Raw genomic sequence first — 19,053 nt, 5'->3', positions numbered from 1 at the left:
CCACCTGCCTCTGCCTCCCATGTGCTGGGATTAAAGGCATGTACCACCACCACCACCACCCAGCTTACTTTGTTTTTAAAAGTGTTAATGTTCATATATTGGGGAGACACACACATGTGTGTGCAGAGGCCAGAGAATGACCTTATGCGTCACCCTCCAGAACATTGTCTACTCCCTCTGAGAAAAGTATTCTTATTGACCTACAGTTCACCAATTAGGCCTGGCTGGACTGACTGGCCAGCATGCTCCAGGGACCCACATGCCTCTGCCACCCCAGCACCGTGATTACAAGGCTGTATCTCCAAGCCCAGCACTTTTACTTAAGTGCTAAGGTTGCATCTGCTCTAGGGTTAGAAAACCTCTCCAATACCCACCCTCCCACTTTGTCCCACAACTCCAGGAAATGTACTGACTGCTGAACTTGCCTTCAGCCTCTTCCCAACACACTCCCATGAGCCCTCTTCAATACTTCTGAACTGTGAGGAAGGCCTCTTCCGATGACCAGAGAACAGACAGAAACACAGCCTGCAGGCAGCGGGGCTATGTATGGCCAGCTGCTCACTGGCATCTGCTGTGCCAGTGTCAGTGACTGTGGCTCTGCTGCACTCAGGCAGCTGCAGCTCTAATGGCCAGGAAATCCTCTGGAAAGTCTCACGCCATTAGAAGTCAGTGAGGCCATTTCATATCTTCAGACTTCCGTGTCCTATCCAGGCCCAATCCCTGGCTTACCAAACCATGGAGTCCCCTTCAGAGGAACCAAAGTCATTGGGCTGTGAGGATCATGCAGAATGTTGGGCACTTTACAATTTTGTGGGCACTTTACAATTTTGTGGCTGCCTGGGAGGGGTGGACACATTGCAACCACTTCAAAAGTAGTAGCTCCTTCAGGGGACCCATGCTGGTAGGTGAACCCTGCTCCCAGTGACTCAAGCCCTGGAATCCAGCCAGGACACAGTGTCAGAGTCACTATCTTCCCAGCTGCCACTAGAACCTTTGGGTGCTGCCACCACCCAAGAGCTTCAGTCCTGGGGAAACAGCCAGCCTCACCCTCCTCTCTAGCCCAGTTCTTCTGCAGTGAGTCAACAGATTGTTACAGACACTTAGGACCTCATCATACCTGAGCCCAGTGCAGGAAGCATCGAAGGTGCACAGCTCTGGAGCCTGGGTATTCCTAAGTATGCATGCGCGAGCGTGCGTGCTGTGCGTGCGCGCGCGTGTGTGCGTGTGTGTGTGTGTGTGTGTGTGTGTGTGTGTGACTGACTAATGATGATGTTTTTAAAAATCATTATTCTTAGCATCCCCACTTTGTCAACTGACAAATTGTTCCTAACAATAACATTTATGAAGGCTGGGGCTCTTCTAATCTTTTCAGTGGTGTCTCAGAAGAGTAGCCACTCTGCCCAGGGAAATGTGAGGAAGTATCTCTTAGGGAAAAAAGGTAAATAAATCCAAAAGCCTATACTTGGACTTAGAGTGGGTGGTAACACTTAGCCCAAATGGGTTAAACTTATACTGTCTTTCTGATTACTAAGGCAGTTGGAAAACTGCCATTGAAAGAGTGACCTGCCCTTTCCTAGTCCAACAGCTTACACCACTTTTGTGACTTGATTCTGAAGCAGGATCATTCCCTTGCGTGTATTCCTCCTTTACAAGGATCCTTTCTGTTAAAGTCTAGAGCTATTCCGTGGCTTCTCAAGGGTGTAGAATCTGGTTTCTGTCATTTATCATTTCCTTTAAATGTTTATTTATTTGTGTGTGTGCATATGTGTGTAAGTGTGCACGTGCTGTAATGTATACACGGAAGAAAAAGAGGACACTTAGAGGGATCAGATCATCTTCTACCACATAGGTCCTTGGGATCAAACTCAGGTTGTCAGGCTAGGTGGAAGGTCTTTACCAGCTGGACCGTCTCACCAATCCTCTCCACCCTCTACCCTGTGGACTCTTGTAAAAGAGAGCTCTCTGCTTAACATTTCAGAGTGCAAATGTTATTTTCATCTAATTGTAATCAATATGGAGTTGAGATTATTGTGGTGAAATATACAACAGGTATATTCTGTCATGAAGTTTTTTCCCCAAATGGATTATTTCCTGTTGAATGAGTACCTGTCATAAAAATCTTCTTCTGACCTCTAGTGCAAGTTATAGCAATACACACGTGATCTCTGATAAAATGATACCATCGATGTGTCCTTAGCAATTTACATAAAACTATTTATAATTTTCATTTTAACTTTTGACACTTTTTTTCTGTAAATAAAAGTAGTACCTGATGTTTAGTTACAGCAAGGGGGTGGGGTGGGGGGAGTCATTCCCTTAACCAATTTGAAAATTTTTCTTCAAGACAAAAGATGGGCACATAGCTTGAGTATGACCCACAGCTAAGCACTCCAGCTCTTTCCTTGGGAGAGTTTGGTTCTTCATTGAGAACACCCACTCCAGGGTGCCCTTCCCCCATTGGAGGACTCAGAAACGCTTCATTCCCTATCACTCTACCACATGCATGGACACAGCCACCACGGCCCTGGTCCTGTCATTCCATCTGGACTTTGCTTCTTCCTCAAACTTTCCAAGATGCCATCAGCTCGAGAGTAAGGACACAAAGGGAAGGAGATGATGTTCCCTAAACAAGAGGACCCCACTCAATCCTGGCCATCACAGGAGCCCAGCGGCTGAAGCTTCACTGCCCCTGCTCGTGCTGGCATTATGAGCTTTGGCACTACGACAGTTAACACTAACCGTCAATTTGACAGGATCTCGGATCACCTAGGATGTCAAGTACTAGGTACATCTGTGAGGGAGCTTCTAGGTTGGGTAAACTGAGGTAAAAATCCCCATCCTAACCGTGTATGGCGCCATTCCATGGGCTGAATAGAGAGGAGAAAGCAGGCTGAGCTCCAGCTTCCGTCTCCCTCCCTGCCTGCAGATGCATTCTGACCACTGCCTCAGGTTCCCGCCACCATGGCTTCTGCCCCACCATGGGCTGTGCCCTCAAACCATTGGCCCAAAGTAAACACTTCCCTCCTCAAGGTCTTTTTGTCAGTTTGCCACAGTAATGGAAAAAGTTATGAATGTAGCTACCAAGCATTCATGTTCATAGCTGTGGGGAAGCTGAAAGAAATATTTAATCATATTTCACGTACATAAAAACAAAATTCATTCAATAGCTAATATATGGCTCATATTCTAAATTTGAGTAGTATATTAACATGTCTGTTACAAATTTTTTGGGCCAAGATCTAACCAAAGTTCACTCATAGCATTTTATTCAGTTCATATTTGTTCAGTATCTTAGTCTATCTTTCCCATAACAGAAATTCATCTTGTTTTTAATATCATCAAATTCATGGGAGGGATTCAGGCCAATTGTTCTGTAGCATGTCTTGAATTCTGGACCTTTCCGCGTCCTTATCATTAATTCAGTTACACAATTCAGCCTGGAGATTACACAGGTATCGTGTGTACTTCTTAATCACTTCACTTCAGAAGTCCCTGACAGGGTTGTCATCTGATGGTAATGCTGGGTTGAGTCACATGGCTGAAAGTTTGCTCTGCTTTAAGGCCTGCTGTTCCTTTAGAGGCTATAATTTTAAGACCATGTGAATACCCTACTCAGTGATATTTAACTAACTAGTTTCTTACCATTGATGAGCCTATCCGGAAATTCCAAACATTTTTTTAGATTAGTATTCCATAACAGGCCTTTTCCCTTCCCCTTCCCCTTCCCTCTTTGCCTCTCTGGTTATCACTAGTGTTGTGGGCTTTTATTATTATTCAATATATCATAATCTTTGTAGGTTGAGTGTCCGTTATCTCAAAATGCTTGGAACCAGAAGAGCTTCAGATGTTGGAGTTGTTAACACTTGGTTGAAAATATTTGTACAGCCTTTACCAGTTAAGCGTGTGTGTGTGTGTGTGTGTGTGTGTGTGTGTGTGTATGTGTGTGTGTGTCTGCCAAAATTCAAAATCCAAAATGTCCCCAAATCCAACTCATAAAGGGGCTCATAAGATTGAAGCTATTCAGTTAGGCACTGGTGGTACAAGCCTTTAATCTCAGCACTCAGGAGGCAGAGGAAAGTAGATCTTTGTGGGTTTGGGCTCAGCCTTACCTACAAAAGTGAATTCCAGGACAGCTAAGGTTGTTACAGAGAGAAGCAATGCAAACAGCTGGGGCTATTTAACTTGTACAAATCTTCGTCATTTTGGTGTTCAAGCTATGTCCATTTCAACCAGAAAGAGATGTCAGGACTGGAGAGATGGCTCAGTGGTTTAGAGCATCTTCAGCTCTTCCAGAGGACTCAGGTTAGATTCCCAACACCCACACTGCATCTCACAACCATTTGTAACTCCAGTGCCAGGGATCTGAAACCCTCTTCCATAGACTCTAAATGCATGTGGCACACAGACATATATACGGGCAAAACACACATATGCATGAAATAAAAATAAACAAATATTTAATGAAAAATAAAATCAGTTCATAAAGCCTTGGCTAGGCCCTTACTGGTGCTGCCTAGATTTCCAGAACCAGGTGTCACAGGTCTAGCTTGTCCTCCCAACCTCCGAGAACATTCTTCCAGGTACTGTTGCTCAGGCACTTCCTCTCCTTTGGAATAGGTCAGAGAGTTTCCATTCTCTCACCAGTCTCTGGCTATAACTCCATCTTCCTTCCTCCCTACTTCCTCTGCCTGTCACTTGCCATTTGCATCAGCCCTGATAAATTGTCATCTGTGATAGAAAGTGAAGAAGAGGGAGCTGGGGAGATAGCTGAGTTGGTAAAGGACTTGCTGTGCAATCATGACGATCTGAGTTTGGGTCAGCAACCACATTAAACAGACAGACAGACAAAACAAGCATAAGAGGGAAGAGAGAGAAAAGTCCTGGGAGGCATGTCCATGGCAAATTGGTAAGTTTTGGGTTCGGTGAGAGACCCCATATCAAGAAATGAGGCCAGGTATGATAGTGGATGCCTTTAATCCAAGCACATAGGAGCCCAGGTATGATAGTGCATGCCTTTAATCCCAGCACACAAGAGCCAGAAGGAGGCAAGATCTTTGTGAGTTTGAGGCCAGATGGTTCTATATAGTGAGTTCCAGGACAGTCATAGACCCTATCTGAAAAAGAAAAAGTAGGCTAGAGAGATGGCCCACTTGTTCTTGTAGAGGACACTGGTGCAATTCCCAGCACCCACAATGGTGGATCACAACCATCCACAACTTCAGTTCCAGCATCCTCTTCACACACACACACACACACACAAAACAAGTGAGGAGAAGAGTGTCACAAGAAAAGAACCAAAGACACAGACAATAAACCCTGGGACAGTATCAGCCTCTTACCAGTCTATAAGAGGCTTCCTTGTTTATGGTTCATTGCAGATTAAGTTGAAAGTGAAGGGTGCATTTCAAGAAGTCACAATCTCATAATTCTACCTGTGAAATTTATAACCTACTATTTCATTTTATGTTCATATAAACTGTCCACCAGAAGGCCTGCCCAGTCTCCGGCATGCCCATCGCTTTCTCCCACGCTGTCCCTCCAGAAAGCACGTCATTATTTTGTTTTCTTTCCTTCTCAGCCCACTAGAATATAAGCTGCGTGGGTGGCAGTCGTTGGCTTGTTTACCGCCGTGCTCACCACTGGAGTCCTAGTGGATGCAATTACTCAGGTGCCAGTCATTGCTTAGGAATGAGAAAAATGGTGTCCACAGGTGGAGAGGTAAGCAGGTCCTCCCATTTACTTGTTAAGCCTAAATTTCTGCCACCACCTGTGCCACTTGGCACCATCTCTATGTTCCCAGATGGGAACACATGGGACATGACATCCCCATTGTTTATTTATATACCGGTCCTGCCTGAAAAACTGCAAGTCCCTCTAATGCAAAAGTAAGGTCATGCTTATCTGTACGGTGCCAGCACTCCGTTCAGAGATGACACAAAATGCTTGCAGAAGCCTCTGATATCCAGCCAAACTCATGCTCAGCTGCCCGCTGGGCTCCTCCTGACAGCTGGAGCCAGGCCTCCAACCTGTTGCTCCAGTCCCAGCAATTCACAAAAGGCCCTTTGACTCCACCGCATGGACCATTCCAGGAAAAACCACTTTCCCTGCCACAGCACCTGTTGCTAAGTCCAGTGTCCCCACAGCCGGGAGGCTACACAGAGCCACAGTGTTCCCCAGGAAACACGGGCTGGGGCCCAAGTTGCACAGGCAGCAGAGGCTGAGGGCCTTTTCATCAGCAGCGACCAACACATAACTTGGTATGGGATGGAGAAGAACACATTAACGCACAAGGCCAGCCACAGGCCGTGGCTCAGAGATGGCTCACCTGATCTTTCCTCTCAATCCTCTTTTCTGTTTGCTGCGGCACTGGATTCTCAGGAGGCACGGTCAGCCGCAGTCTGCAGACATTTGCCTAAAAGAGATGGAGAGGACAGTCCAATTAGGATAAGTGTTGGGGGCAGAAAGAGCCAGGGGCCCGGGGCTTGCCCTCTACCTGTTCCACAATAACGGGCTCATTGTGTCATCCTGATCACACCGGCAGGAGACCAGCGTGCTAAGACCAGCATGGCCAAGCACAAGCGCCCCCCAGCATCCAGCAGCAGCCCGCTCCTCAAATTGGGAGCTATTAAATAACCTCAGAGATTTCAAGCATTTTTAAATGGCTCAAATTTTATAACAAAAGGCCACACATAAAAGCCAAGATTCCACTGGAGAGATAAAAGCTAAAATCCATAATGCAGGTACCTATTGTCTAAATTCTAAATTGTTTAAATTTCCTCTCGTCTAGATTCCTAGTGAAGGGGTAGGAGGTATTTTCTACTTTTCTAGCCTGTGTATTTAACTTTCCTACAACAGACATGGAAATGTTAATCACAAGGTTTTTATTCCAGATACTGTGTGTGCACGGGCATGCATGCCACGGCATGCAGGTGGCAGGGCAGAGGCCAGCGCTGTGGAATCCGTTTTCTCTTTTCCTCTCTATGTGGGCCCTGGGGATCAAACCCAGGTCACCCAGCCTGTGTGGCAGGTGTCTTTACCTGCTGAGCCATCTCACCATCCCTATCACAACCTTCATAAAGTTTCTCTAGTCATGTTCATTATTCTCAGTGAGTAGAAGCAATGTAAATGTCTATTGCCAGATGCAAGAGCCAGGTACATAGGTACATCAGAGAGCATTACCCAGCCTTTGAAAAGGAAGGCAATTCTGATACATTGGATCATGGATGAAGTTTGAAGACACACTACCTGAGATAAGGCAAACACATGAGAGTAAAGCTTACATACATGAATAAAGGTTCTCAAGCAGTTTTCAAAAGGCCAGCACTGGGAGTGTTGTCTTAATGGTAAATTTCTGATCTAGCACACAGGAGGCTCTACTTCCAGCTCAGGGCTGCAAAGCCAAGTCAATCCAATGAGAGAAAGACTAAACTGCACCATTCCTCTTAAAATTAAACACAAAAGAAGCATTAAAGCTAGAGCTCATGTGATTTGTTGAGAGTCTGGTGACAATGGGAGATCCTGAACCCCACCAGGTTCATGTACTGGTTTATGTACTGCTGGGGATGGAACCCAGGGCCTGTGTGTGCTAGAGGCAAGCTATCAGAGGCAATCAAGCAATGAGATTACAGAGGTAATCCTTATCCAAAATGGTTGGTAAACTTATAAAAGTGGGACGTTCAGAGACAGAGGTACAAGAAGAATAGCTCCGGCCATTACAATGCTCATCTAACTCAGGTCTGGTGGTGCTGGTCCACAACCTCAGCTACTGGAGAGGCAGAGGCAAGCTGAGGGCTGCCTGAGCACAACAAAGTGTGTTCAAAGCCAGCTAGAACAACTTAGTGAGATCCTGCTCCAACAACTGCCGGGCTGGGTATGGTAGCACATGCCTTCCATCCCAGCACCCAGACAATAAAGACAGGGAAATCATTGTGAGTTCAAGGCCAGTCTTGTCTACATAGCAAGTTGCAGGACAGCCAGGATTACATACTGAGACCCCGTCTTAAAAAACAAAGCCAAAACGTAATTGCTTAACATGCATGATGCCCTGGGTTTTGCTTATGGCTATCTCCAACCTGGTTCTTTATGATGACGTGTCAAGGTGCCTTTCTATCCCTGCGGTCTCCTGGACCAGCTCCATTTCCCAGTGACCTCAGGATGGAGCTGGCCTGACACCCAGGGCTATCTCTGTTCTGGAGAGCTTTACAAGCACCCAGCGCTCACACCCAGACATGTTGGCCAAGAGGAGAGCTAGCCATTCCACCAGATAGCTCTCTTTCGGGATGGGCAGCAGCTCTAATGGAAAACTGGGAGTCACCTATGAAGAAAGGAAACCTTCTGACTGTAGGCCACTCCACCCAGCTAAAACCAGACTGGCATTTACAAACACTAAAGGGTAAGCCACACCAGGAGGACCATGCAAATCCGTGATTCTCAGCAATCATTTCTGTCTGATCTGATCCGTGGCATATCTGTCGGCAGAAGAAAGGAAGTGTGTTTCTAACGCACCACATCCCATACATACATGAGGATGCACACACATCTTTATGAACTCACGTGCACAAATACACACATGCACACAGACTCTAACATCCGCTGGCTACGTGGCCATGGGAAATTTATTCTCTGAATTTCAAGTGTAAGATGAGATTAAAAGGAAAGCATGCCTCCATAGATGTTAAGGTTGAGTGTGTGTGTGTGTGTCTCTCTGTGTGTGCGTGTGTCTGTATACATGCACACATTTATGTGTAAAAGTATGAACACATACATGCCCATACTTATGTGGAAGTCAGAGAACAACCTAGGATGTCAGCCCTTGCTGTACCAGACCAGGCGCCAGGCTTTCTGAAGCTACTTGCAAAGAAGCAAGCCACTAAGCCTCTTCAAAGACTATAAGTCCATGGAAAAGAAGCCGAGGTCACGTAGATCAACCATGAGGCCCTTAGTGCTGTATGACGGCATGCTTGCAGCGGAGCATCTTGGCTGCTTGCTGCTGCACATGCCACACTCTCAGGCCTGTGGCATTCCGGGATGTCATTTGTAGGAATGCTGAGATTTCAGTCTGGAAGTGGGTTCTATGGATTCAGACTCCTCACACTTGCTCAGCAAATGCTCTGCTGGCTGAGTGGCCTCCCCAGCCCTGGTAAAGTATTTTTATTAATATCTAGATATTATCACTATGTTCTTAACCTATGCTCCAAAACAAAACAGGTCCACTTGACTTCCTGACACTTGTTTCCATGGAAACTATTTGGTCAATGGACCTTGCGGCATTAGAAGGTAAACAATGCCTTTTCCCTGGCTCATGGATCTTAGAGGGGCATTTTCTAATGGCTGTAATTTTCAGGAAAAAGACTTTATGCATTAATTCACCCACAAGTGAAATGGTGCTTCACCACAGTTGCACCATTCTCCACTGGCCCTCCCAGAACTCTGACATTCCTCCATGCAGTTCCCACAGAAGGCAGTACACCATGACCATTGGGATGGGGTGTTTGAGCCACGCCTACCAAGACATGCACAATGTCAACAGTAAACACAACACATAAAAATGAAAAGAGTCTGCAAGATAAAAGATCTGGCTTCAAAGCCATTTGGCTGTTGCAGCAGATGCCTGGGGCAATCTCAGGTCCCATCCAAAGCATCTGCTCTCATCAATAAAGGGCTTTGATGGAAATATTAAAGAGCACAGCTATTCTTAATAGATGCTGACCCACTATTGATGGTACACAAGCAACTTAATTCCAGCTTGGAGCAGGATCATACACCTCACTAGCAAACATATGGTTGTTATGATAAAAGAACTGCTGGGCAGTGGTGGCACACAACTTTAATCACAGCACTTGGGAGGAAGAGGCAGATGGATCTCTGTGACTTGGAGACCAGCCTGGTCTACAGAGTGAGTTCCAGAACAGCTAAGGCTATACAGAGAGACCCTGTCTCAAAAAAAAAAAAAAAAAAAAAAAAGAAAGAAAAAGAAAAGAAAAGAAAGAAAGAAAGAAAGAAAGAACAAAAGGAAAGGAAGTAAGTAAGTTGCAGAACAAAATGTTAAGCCTCGTTTTGCTTTTAAATGCACCCTTATCATGTAGATTTAAAGGGGAGAAATACACCCTTAAGGAACCACAACTGTTGTTTATCACTTTAAAAAATGTTTGTGAGTGGGCTGTGGATTTCTGTGTTGCTTGCAACTGTTTCAAGTAGTTTTTAAATTAAAATAATAATGGAACTAGTGTGGTGGCTCATTGATTAAAAGCATTTTTCCCCAATCCAGAAGACCAAAGTTCAGTTCTTAGCAGCAGCCATGAAACAGGCTAGGCCTTCCCTCCATACCTGCAACCCTAGCTCTGAGAGGAGTGGAAACAATGTGCTGCTGCTGAAGCTACCCAATTTAAGATGAATTAGCGCCCCTCCCACATATATTCCCTTTTAACCTTTATTATTGTTATTACTATAATTGTGTGTCTTTGTGCATCTAGTGCTTGCAGCATAGTTGAAAATACATGAGCCCCAGATATGAGGAGAGATTCTGCCTCAAAGAAATAGGTGGAGGGTGATAGAGGAAGACACTAGATGCACACTCTATTCTGACCTCCTCATTTATGTATAAGTGCACGTGTGTGTGCGCGCGTGTACACACACACACAATTATAGCAATAATAAGGACAATTAAAAGAGAATATGTGTGGAGCGGTTGCTAATTCTTCCTAAATCCATCAGCTTCAGTGACAGCAAATGAAGTATGCTAAAGGCCTAGGAGGTATTCTGAATTCCTGATAAAAGCTCTGGTAAGGAACACGACCCCTGAACACTGCGCACTAGGGTGACTGGGCAGAGTGCACCTCCCTCTACTCATCTTCCCAGTGCAGAATCTCCCCTGAGTAACATCAGCCCAACATGGCTTATCTCATCATTTTATGATGCTAATCACTATGACTTCCTGAAACTTACAACTCCCAGGGTTTTTCCAGGCTAAACAGTGTTCAAAGGTAGTTAGTACAGTTTATATCCAGGTATCCTCTCAGCAGCAGGCTCAGCCCTTGAGGTCTGAACAATGTGAAGAACTGCAGCTCACACACCACTGCAGTCTCACAGGCTTGCTCCATTCTTTGATGACTGAGTTCCCATGACTTGTAAAGTACTTTTTAAGAGATAGAAAGGGACCATGATGACAAAGAAGCTACGGTAGCCCCAGGAGCTCTTAAGCTATTAATATGCTCGAACAAGGCTACATAAAACAATGGTAGGCATAGCCAATGCATGGTACTGAGAGGCAGTGTAGCTTGGAGGTTAAAGCATGGGGGTATGCATTCCTTGGGTTATAATACTGGTTTTGACACTAGCTATGAAACTTTAGAAAGTGGCTTCATCCTCAGTGCTTCAGTTACCTTAGTTGTAAAACAACTTTCTCTTTCAAGTGTGAAGGCAAATTTAGCTGACAAGTTAAGAGCCTTGAGCAGTCTCTAGCACATGTTAGGAATTCTGTAAGTTTCTTGTTAGGGGGATTAAGGAGACCCTTAATCTTAACTAGAAGTGGAACTTTATGAGAAAGTGATGTCATATGAGCTGGGTATAAAAGGATAGCTTGAGTGAGGTCTGTGGGTCTGGGAAATTTATCATCACCCATCATTGAACAGACATCTCTCAGGAAAAATAGTCCTTCCCAGGTACAGCTCAATGTTGACATGTCCAAAGAGTGACATGTTACATATTACCTGAGCTATCTGGTGAGCAGGTGAGATGAACGTAAACAGAGAGCTAAGGGCCAAACTCTTTCAGATGACAGGGAATGAATAAAGAGACTAACACTGAACTATGAGTTCAACAATTCATCTGAATAATGACCTTTCTCCTAATACTCTCTCCACTACAAAATTATGGAAGGGAAGATACAGGTTGAGATCAGGAAAGCATTTTACCAGGATGACTTTTATAGCCTTTTCTGGGCCTAGCAGGGTATCAATGTGGTTGGGTTGGATTTGTTTGAGAGAGTAAACTCAAACAAAGGAGACCATACCTGAAACTCCTTAGGGATTCTCCCACTGTCTTTAAAGCCACCCTCCTGGGAGGGAAGGCAAGGAAGCAACAGCTAGCATCAGGTCTCCTTCACACACAAAGAAAGGTACAATCAAGCCTCTGTTTAGAGCTCAGGACACAGAGGAAATTTGGGGCTCTCTGTGACCCCTTTTGTGGAAGCAGAGGTCTTTATCTAAAGACATTCTGGGGCTTCACCCACCTTTCTGTTCTCAGCTTCTGAAACTGGGCTTCACCCCAGGGGGAAGGGAAATCTTTCTCAGGGGGTGGAAAAGATGACCCGGGGTGGTAACAGGAGTTTGCTAATCAGTTTGCAAACTGGATTTCCCTAAGGAAATAAACCAAACGAATTTATGTCTCCCTCAGGTAGGGTCCACTCCTACTGTGGAGTCCTGCCAAGCTGCCCTTCAAAACACCAGGTGTGGCCTTTGCGGGTGTGGCTGGAGAATGGACCTTCCCTTCCTGCTCAACACAAAAGTATCCAACCTCTGGAACCTGCATGCCAGGCCAAGTGAGAATGGAACACACGCTGTCTAGATAAGAATTGTTGTGACCCTGAACCTGTAGCTTCACTATATCAAGGTGGGGTCAACGTTTTTTATATAAAGGGCTAGATAAGAACTATTCTGACTTTGTAGGCCAAGGTGAAATCTACTCTTAGCTCAGAGACATTCAAAACAGAGCAGGCCAGATCTGTCTGAGGAGCAGCACCCAGCCTCTACTCTCACCATGGAAAGGGACTTTCTTTCCCATGTCAGGGCTGCAGCCTCACAAAATCTACCAAGAGGAAGGCGGGGGCCTTCCTTGTTCTCTCAGCTCTCTCTGGATCACTTCTGTACTAGTTACAGAATGTACCCAAAGGCTAAGCTCTGAGAAGAAAGTGTAAGTCCACAAATGCACACCAAGATCCTGCTATATCTAGCAGTGCTTTGACCCCTGCCCACGCCATCACCTTGATGGCCACCTACAAGGCCCAAAGGATCTTGCTGGCTGCCCCAGACTAGCTGCCCTTCCAAGAAATCTTCAATGTTTAAAGAGACACTCTCAGAGTCCTCGACTGTACTCACAATCACATGGGGTACTCCCCAATAAACATGGTACCAGTCCACGATTTCAGCCTATGTCCCATATAGTTCAAAGCCTGAGTTGCCTTTATGCTGCCTAGTAACTCTACGTAGAACCAAGGTTGAGAATCACTGACTTAACCCAATAAATGAAATTCTAACTGTGGCAGAGGAAGAGGCAAGGTGAGTACTTGGAGATGGTCCCAGAACCATCAAACTTGTCACCTGGCCCATCCCCTACCCACTTGTTACCTGCTCCCTTCCTAGGTAGGACAGAAGCATCAGGCTGGCTAGATCCCAGGCTTCTCCTCTTAAGTTCTCATTTCCTGAATGGATGTGAAGTTTCTTTTATACCCTGGCTGCTATAATACCTTATACCACTGTGCTTGGATTTACCAGAACACTGATCTGTTTGTCCCTGTATCCCCACTGCTGAGATTATGAGCAAACATTGCCACCATGCCTGTCATGTATGCATGCATGCATATGTATCTATATATCTATCTATATATAAATACATCTATATATCACATATCTAATCTATATATCTATATATCTGTATATTTATATATCTATATATATATACATCTATATCTCTTTATATATATATCTAATCTATATATCTATATGTCTATATATGGATTCTAGAGCTCTGTGTTTGTGTGGGGTGCACTGCATCAACAGAGCATCCCTCCAAGGTCTCTAAAGATTCTCAAGTGGTCACTCATAGCTTTCACACAACAGTGGGCTGGACAAGCTGAGGAACTGAGGACAAGTCAGATTCTCATTAGGGGAGAAGTATGAAGCAACAAGAGTAGGGGAAAACCAAACAAGCAGCACAGGAGGCTCCAGAGAGGGAGGTATTTGAGATACCTAGGAAGAGTAGAGAGATAGACAGACAAGACATACAAGAGTCATGCTGGGGGACCTGAATATTACATGTAGAATTTGACTTTGCAGAGGCTCCTGAAGCAGAAGAACCAGGTGGCTGGATTTTGCATGTTAGCAAAGATCATTATATGGTTGACATTTAGGAGACACGGCCCATTGGAAGAGGGAAAGAGGCAAGCACCACTGTTATCCTCCTGCACGCTGGAAAAGTACTGGGGCCATTTTAAACCATAAAGCAGGTAACAGATGAAGTACTTCAGTTGAAGTACCTCAGGTCTAGCTCCAGTGAACTCAATCAGGCATCTGGGGCTCACTGACTTGGAAGGGTGTGTCAGCCACCAAGAAGCTTGGTGGGGACCCAAAGGGACACAGTTCTCAGCGTGTATGCACAGCATTAGGGGAACATCAACAGAGACACACTTAGACCTCTGTGGTCGCTTAGGAACACGGCTGAACTCCCATTCCTCACACTCTACCGAATACATGTGGAACGCTCCGTAAACCCATTCTGAGCCTCTATCATCTGTTAGTGGCAGAGGCTTTTTGGCTTAAGTCCCGAAGATGCCACAATTCTAAAACTCTACCACCTAGCCTGTCAGGAATTGGCTCAGGAGGGTCCCAAGCAAGAGCCAGGCAGATTTTGGGCTGCAATGAAAATCCGCCTCCTTCCCCTAGTGGATGCTTTGACCAGCTTCCTTCCATCAGGGGCTGAATTCCCCCAAAATCCCCACGTCCCTTCCTCGGGTCCTACAGGATGGTAGAGTTACTTACACACTGTCCTTGGATTCCACAGGGTACAGGAAACAGAGCTATACAGACTGTTTCCTCCACTGAAAAGAGGAAGTTGGGACACACGCCAGTCCAGGGGAATTCCTTATTTCGAACCAACAAGGCAGGGAGAAGACTCTGGTGAGAGCAGCATCAGCGTCAGCCAGGGCGTGAGGATGGGGGGCAGGCCTGTTCTGGGTTGTAAGAAAGTCTCTGCCAAAGGAAGGGTTGGCTGGGAAACGAGCTTATCCCATGGCCTTGTTTGGATTTGTTTTAGGGTTTTTATTTTAATGCCACCAAGGGGTCACAATGCCAGCTGCAAGCAGCCAACAGTCCCCCCTTATCAAGAGAACACGGTGCTGGAGAGAATCTGTGACAGGGTTCACATCTGCTCTAGCCCAGGGTCTGAGCTCAAAGAACCTGACTGCAGAACATGACAGCACACCCCTTCCACTCCAAGCACACATCCTAGCCACGCAACTGACTTCATTTCAAAGGCCTATGCTGTGCGAGTAACTGTCAATTACAAAATTCCTTTCAAAATCACAAAGTCATTGATGTTACTTTGTTTTTAAATCCCACCCCCACATCCCCCAAGGTCATCACTCTGCCCCCGTCCCTATTTTCTAAACACTTATCTTCCCACCGTTGCCATAGATAAACTATTTTTAGTGCACAACTGGTTTGAAGGCAGATCCTTTTTTTTTTTTCTTAATAATTCCCACTGGTTGCTGTGTACGAATACCTCTCAGAGTTCTGTTTATCGGGTTAACAGAAATCATTCTCCCCCTAGGCTGCCTCCTCCCCGTTGAGATGGTTTCAGACAAGAGGGAAGTTAAGTACATTTGCAGGTGGCAGTCTCTGAACAAAGGGTGACCTGTGACAGCCCGGAGACTGCCCTTGCAGCTGACTCAGAGCAACTCCTGCCCAACATCAACTGCCACCAACACTTCTGGTTGGCTTGAACTCTGTGACAGCACAGCCTGGTTTCTCCCACAGCTGCTGCTTTGATAAGCCCTTCGGATAAAATAGATCTATTTTAATAGCTAACAGACCTTTTGACTTTGAGACACTGCATTGTCCTTTACAAAGTTCATACTCAAGAACCACACCATTGAGTTACAAAACAAACAAAAGTATCTCATAGTGATTTAAGAACACTTAGGGGGCTGGAGAGATGGCTCAGCAGGTAAGAGCACTCACTGACTGGCTCTTCCAAAGGTCCCAGGTTCAAATCCCAGAAACCACATGGTGGCTCACAACCATCCGTAATGAGATCTGATGACCTCTTCTGGAGAGCCTGAAGACAGCTACGATGTACTTACATATAATAACAAATAAATAAATCTATTTTTTAAAAAGAGAACATTTAGGATTCTGTGCTGGACTGGACCCATAGCTATCCTTGGCTGGAGGCTCTGGAGTGATGGGTTGAACAAACCCGAAGTATTTCAGTTTGAGATCATCTCCCTTCCAACATCAGAGAAGGGGTAAGAGAAGGGATTTCTTGAAACGTCTCATTTTCAGAAACATTTTTCATGATTATTTATTTAGCGTATAACTTTATTTTCTTGTGCTTCTAGAAGGGTTTTTTTAAAAAATATTTTAAAAACACTTAGTGTTTTGTTACAAAACAGGTCTGACACACATTATTGTACAGTCCATATCAAGTATCCATTGAGATAAATGATAGTTCTCTTTTTATAATCCATCTTGTCAATTGCCTTCCAAACTCCTGCTCCTGCTGGGAGCACCTCACCTGCAGGGAGAGGCTTGCCTTACACACCTCAGAAAGTCTTTCTTTTAGTGTCACTGAACCTTGAAAATACTCTGCTCACTACACAAACTCATTTGTGATAATGTCTGCCTACAGGAACAGAGTGGAACTGAGTGCCCAGCCCTGTAGCACACAGAAATAGATCTATAAATATTCAGTGAGTCAATTAGTCAATCAACACACACACACACACACCGGATCCTTTAGGAAGATTTTTGTCCACAAGAAGTGCTAGAATGTTCCAAACTGTCCAATATAGTCTAAATTCAGAAGCCTTAGTTCTTCAGCCCAAAGTTTCGGTGCAGGCTTAGCCAAAAGACAAAGCATTCCAGTATGTCCAGACATCATTCAAGGGAAAAATCTCAAAGATGCTACTGGATGCACTGGCTACACCTGTATTCACCCACAGGATGCCAGCATCCACCTAAATCAGAGGCTCCCTGTGGGTAGGCCCTGCTGCACACTGCTGCACACAGCTCAGGGCTATCTCTTTAATGATTTCATTCTTTGCCAACCACAATTTTGTTCTGATTAACAAAGCCTTCCATGGGAAAGAATCAAATGCCCATCTCGCAATAGGGTAAGCCTTTGGTTGGAAACCCACTAACCAAATGTGAAGCTTACTTTATTAAGTTAATGATCAAGCAACCAGAGTTCTATGAGACTTAGGTGTCTAACAGACACACACACTGTCACTTGGCCCTCACCCCAAAGCAACACATGCCTTTCATGACTAGGTGGAGAAAGATAGCTTAGAAGGTAAACACTGAAGGTCAAGTCAAACTGACCGACTACAGGAGGGGCTTTTGGAAGGGGATTTCTCCTGTTAGAACGAACAGTGGGAAAATGCGATTAGAGAAGAGGAAAGTGTTGAATAACATGAGAGCAGAAGAACCAAAAAGCTACACGCCAAGCTCCTGGCAGTCTTCTCTGACGTCTTGGTCTTCGAAGGGGCATAGACTGCGGACCTGACCAGTCTGGCCATTCTTTCCAGAGCATCTGGGAGGCAAGAACAGCTTCAGCAGAGACTGTGGCTAAACAGATTTCCTCAGGGAAAGCTCCCTGGAGGTGATGCTCAGAGCTTTAGGACCTGCCCCTTTGCTGCAAAAAAGAAGTGCCTGTGTAATCTAAAGTCCTGCACAGCTGGAGTCGGGAGCAGTCAGCCTCTCAGCTCTGGCCTGCAAACAGGCAACCATCTTGGCAAAGTTGGTTCCTGGATCAGAGACTGTCTATCACTGATGGATTGGACATATGATGATCCCAATCAAGAGATGTAGGAAAGTTTGTGTTTCAAATATATTCGGTACTTGTGCGTCTCAGGGTGGAGCCCTCAGAAACCTCTCCCTTGCCCTTTTTAAACTGGTGCCACATTTAAGCTTGGCTTGACAGTGGAGATGCAAAGAAGTAAGTTCTAGGTATTCCAGAAATTCCCTGAAGCCCTCTCTTCCAGCCTCGGGGGCATCCAGAGCAAGGGTCGCTGTGCAGTCCTGGACTGGCCAGGAAACTTAAGCCAAGATGAGGTATCAGCGGCCAGCAGCTGACCCCCAAGCATCCTCCTCCCCATATCCCTACAAAGGGAGGGGGGTGACAGGGATGGGCGCTAGAGACGCCCCGCAGCTCCTTCTCCAGCTAGCTACTCACCCTTCTACTGGGCGTCCCAGGCGACTTGGCACCGCCACCTGAGAACAGGGTGACAGTGGACGTGGAGCGCAGCATCTCGCAGCGGCTACGGAGCGAGGGCTGGGTGCCCGTGCTGCTCCGGGGCAGGATAAGCTTGCGGGGCGCACCCTACGCGGGGGAGGCTCAGACACTGGAAGCCACAGCTTCCGCAGGGCAGGAGCCCAGGGGGCGGGGCCTGGGAGGAGCTGAGAGGGGCGGGGCTAGGGTTCTTGTGTTCGCCGGACTCGTCAGGCTGCATTCTCTTCCCCAAGTTGAGCGTCATCCTCTCTGTATCTCCCTGTCCAGTCTTCCTGCACACACTGTGGGTCCAGGCTCTATATCACCCCGTCCACTCGGCCTCACGACCCCACAGCTTTCTGTCAAACCCTAAGGACCACCGGGGACCCTTGGTCTTTGTCATTTTTTTTCCCAGTAACTACTGAGTGCTTATTATGTGTGCCCCCTAGTGAACGACTGATTCCTGTCCTCACAGATTTGCACCCTGATGGTGACCCTGAGAGGAGACAGCTGTCATTGCTGTGGTAGAAAACAGGTATGCGTGCTGGGAGTGTGCGGCTGCCCTCAGGTCCTCGGGAGCCAGAAAGAGGCTCCCAGAGGAAGTGACTAAGTTGAAGACCAGAAATGCAAGTTGAGGAAGGCAAACACGGGCTGTCCACATTCATTCAGTGATTGCCGTGTGTCCACCCGGCAGGACTGACCACCCTTTACGTCAATCAGTCTTCACAACCACACTTTGGGGTAGGTGTCATTATCCTGCACCCCATTTTACAGATGAGGACATTGACTCATCAAGGATTGAGTAAGGCAGTAGGAGCCCCACCTGGTACTAAGTGGCCAATCTAAGAG

At 46.0% G+C, this 19,053-nt stretch overlaps 1 protein-coding gene across 2 annotated transcripts in view; it reads right to left on the bottom strand.

Moving 5' to 3' along the window:
• Myzap (myocardial zonula adherens protein) overlaps positions 1–18,357 on the bottom strand; it is an 81,442-nt gene extending 63,085 nt beyond the window's left edge. The window contains exons 1-2 of one of the 2 annotated variants that reach the window (XM_052187860.1): positions 18,169–18,357; positions 6,326–6,412 (exon numbers count right to left, since the gene is read on the bottom strand). In XM_052187860.1, the coding sequence (XP_052043820.1) occupies positions 6,326–6,412; positions 18,169–18,243 (162 nt within the window). In that variant the 5' untranslated portion in view covers positions 18,244–18,357. The remainder of the gene's footprint in view (positions 1–6,325; positions 6,413–18,168) is intronic. The other variant, XM_052187859.1, reaches the window with a different exon arrangement.
• Between the last annotated feature and the right edge of the window lie 696 nt (positions 18,358–19,053).

The sequence above is a fragment of the Apodemus sylvaticus genome, chromosome 7 (genome assembly GCF_947179515.1).
Source record: "Apodemus sylvaticus chromosome 7, mApoSyl1.1, whole genome shotgun sequence".
Taxonomy (NCBI): Eukaryota; Metazoa; Chordata; class Mammalia; order Rodentia; family Muridae; genus Apodemus; species Apodemus sylvaticus.
The sequence above is the reverse complement of the archived record's forward strand: the minus strand, read 5'-3'. Positions and strand labels throughout refer to the sequence as shown.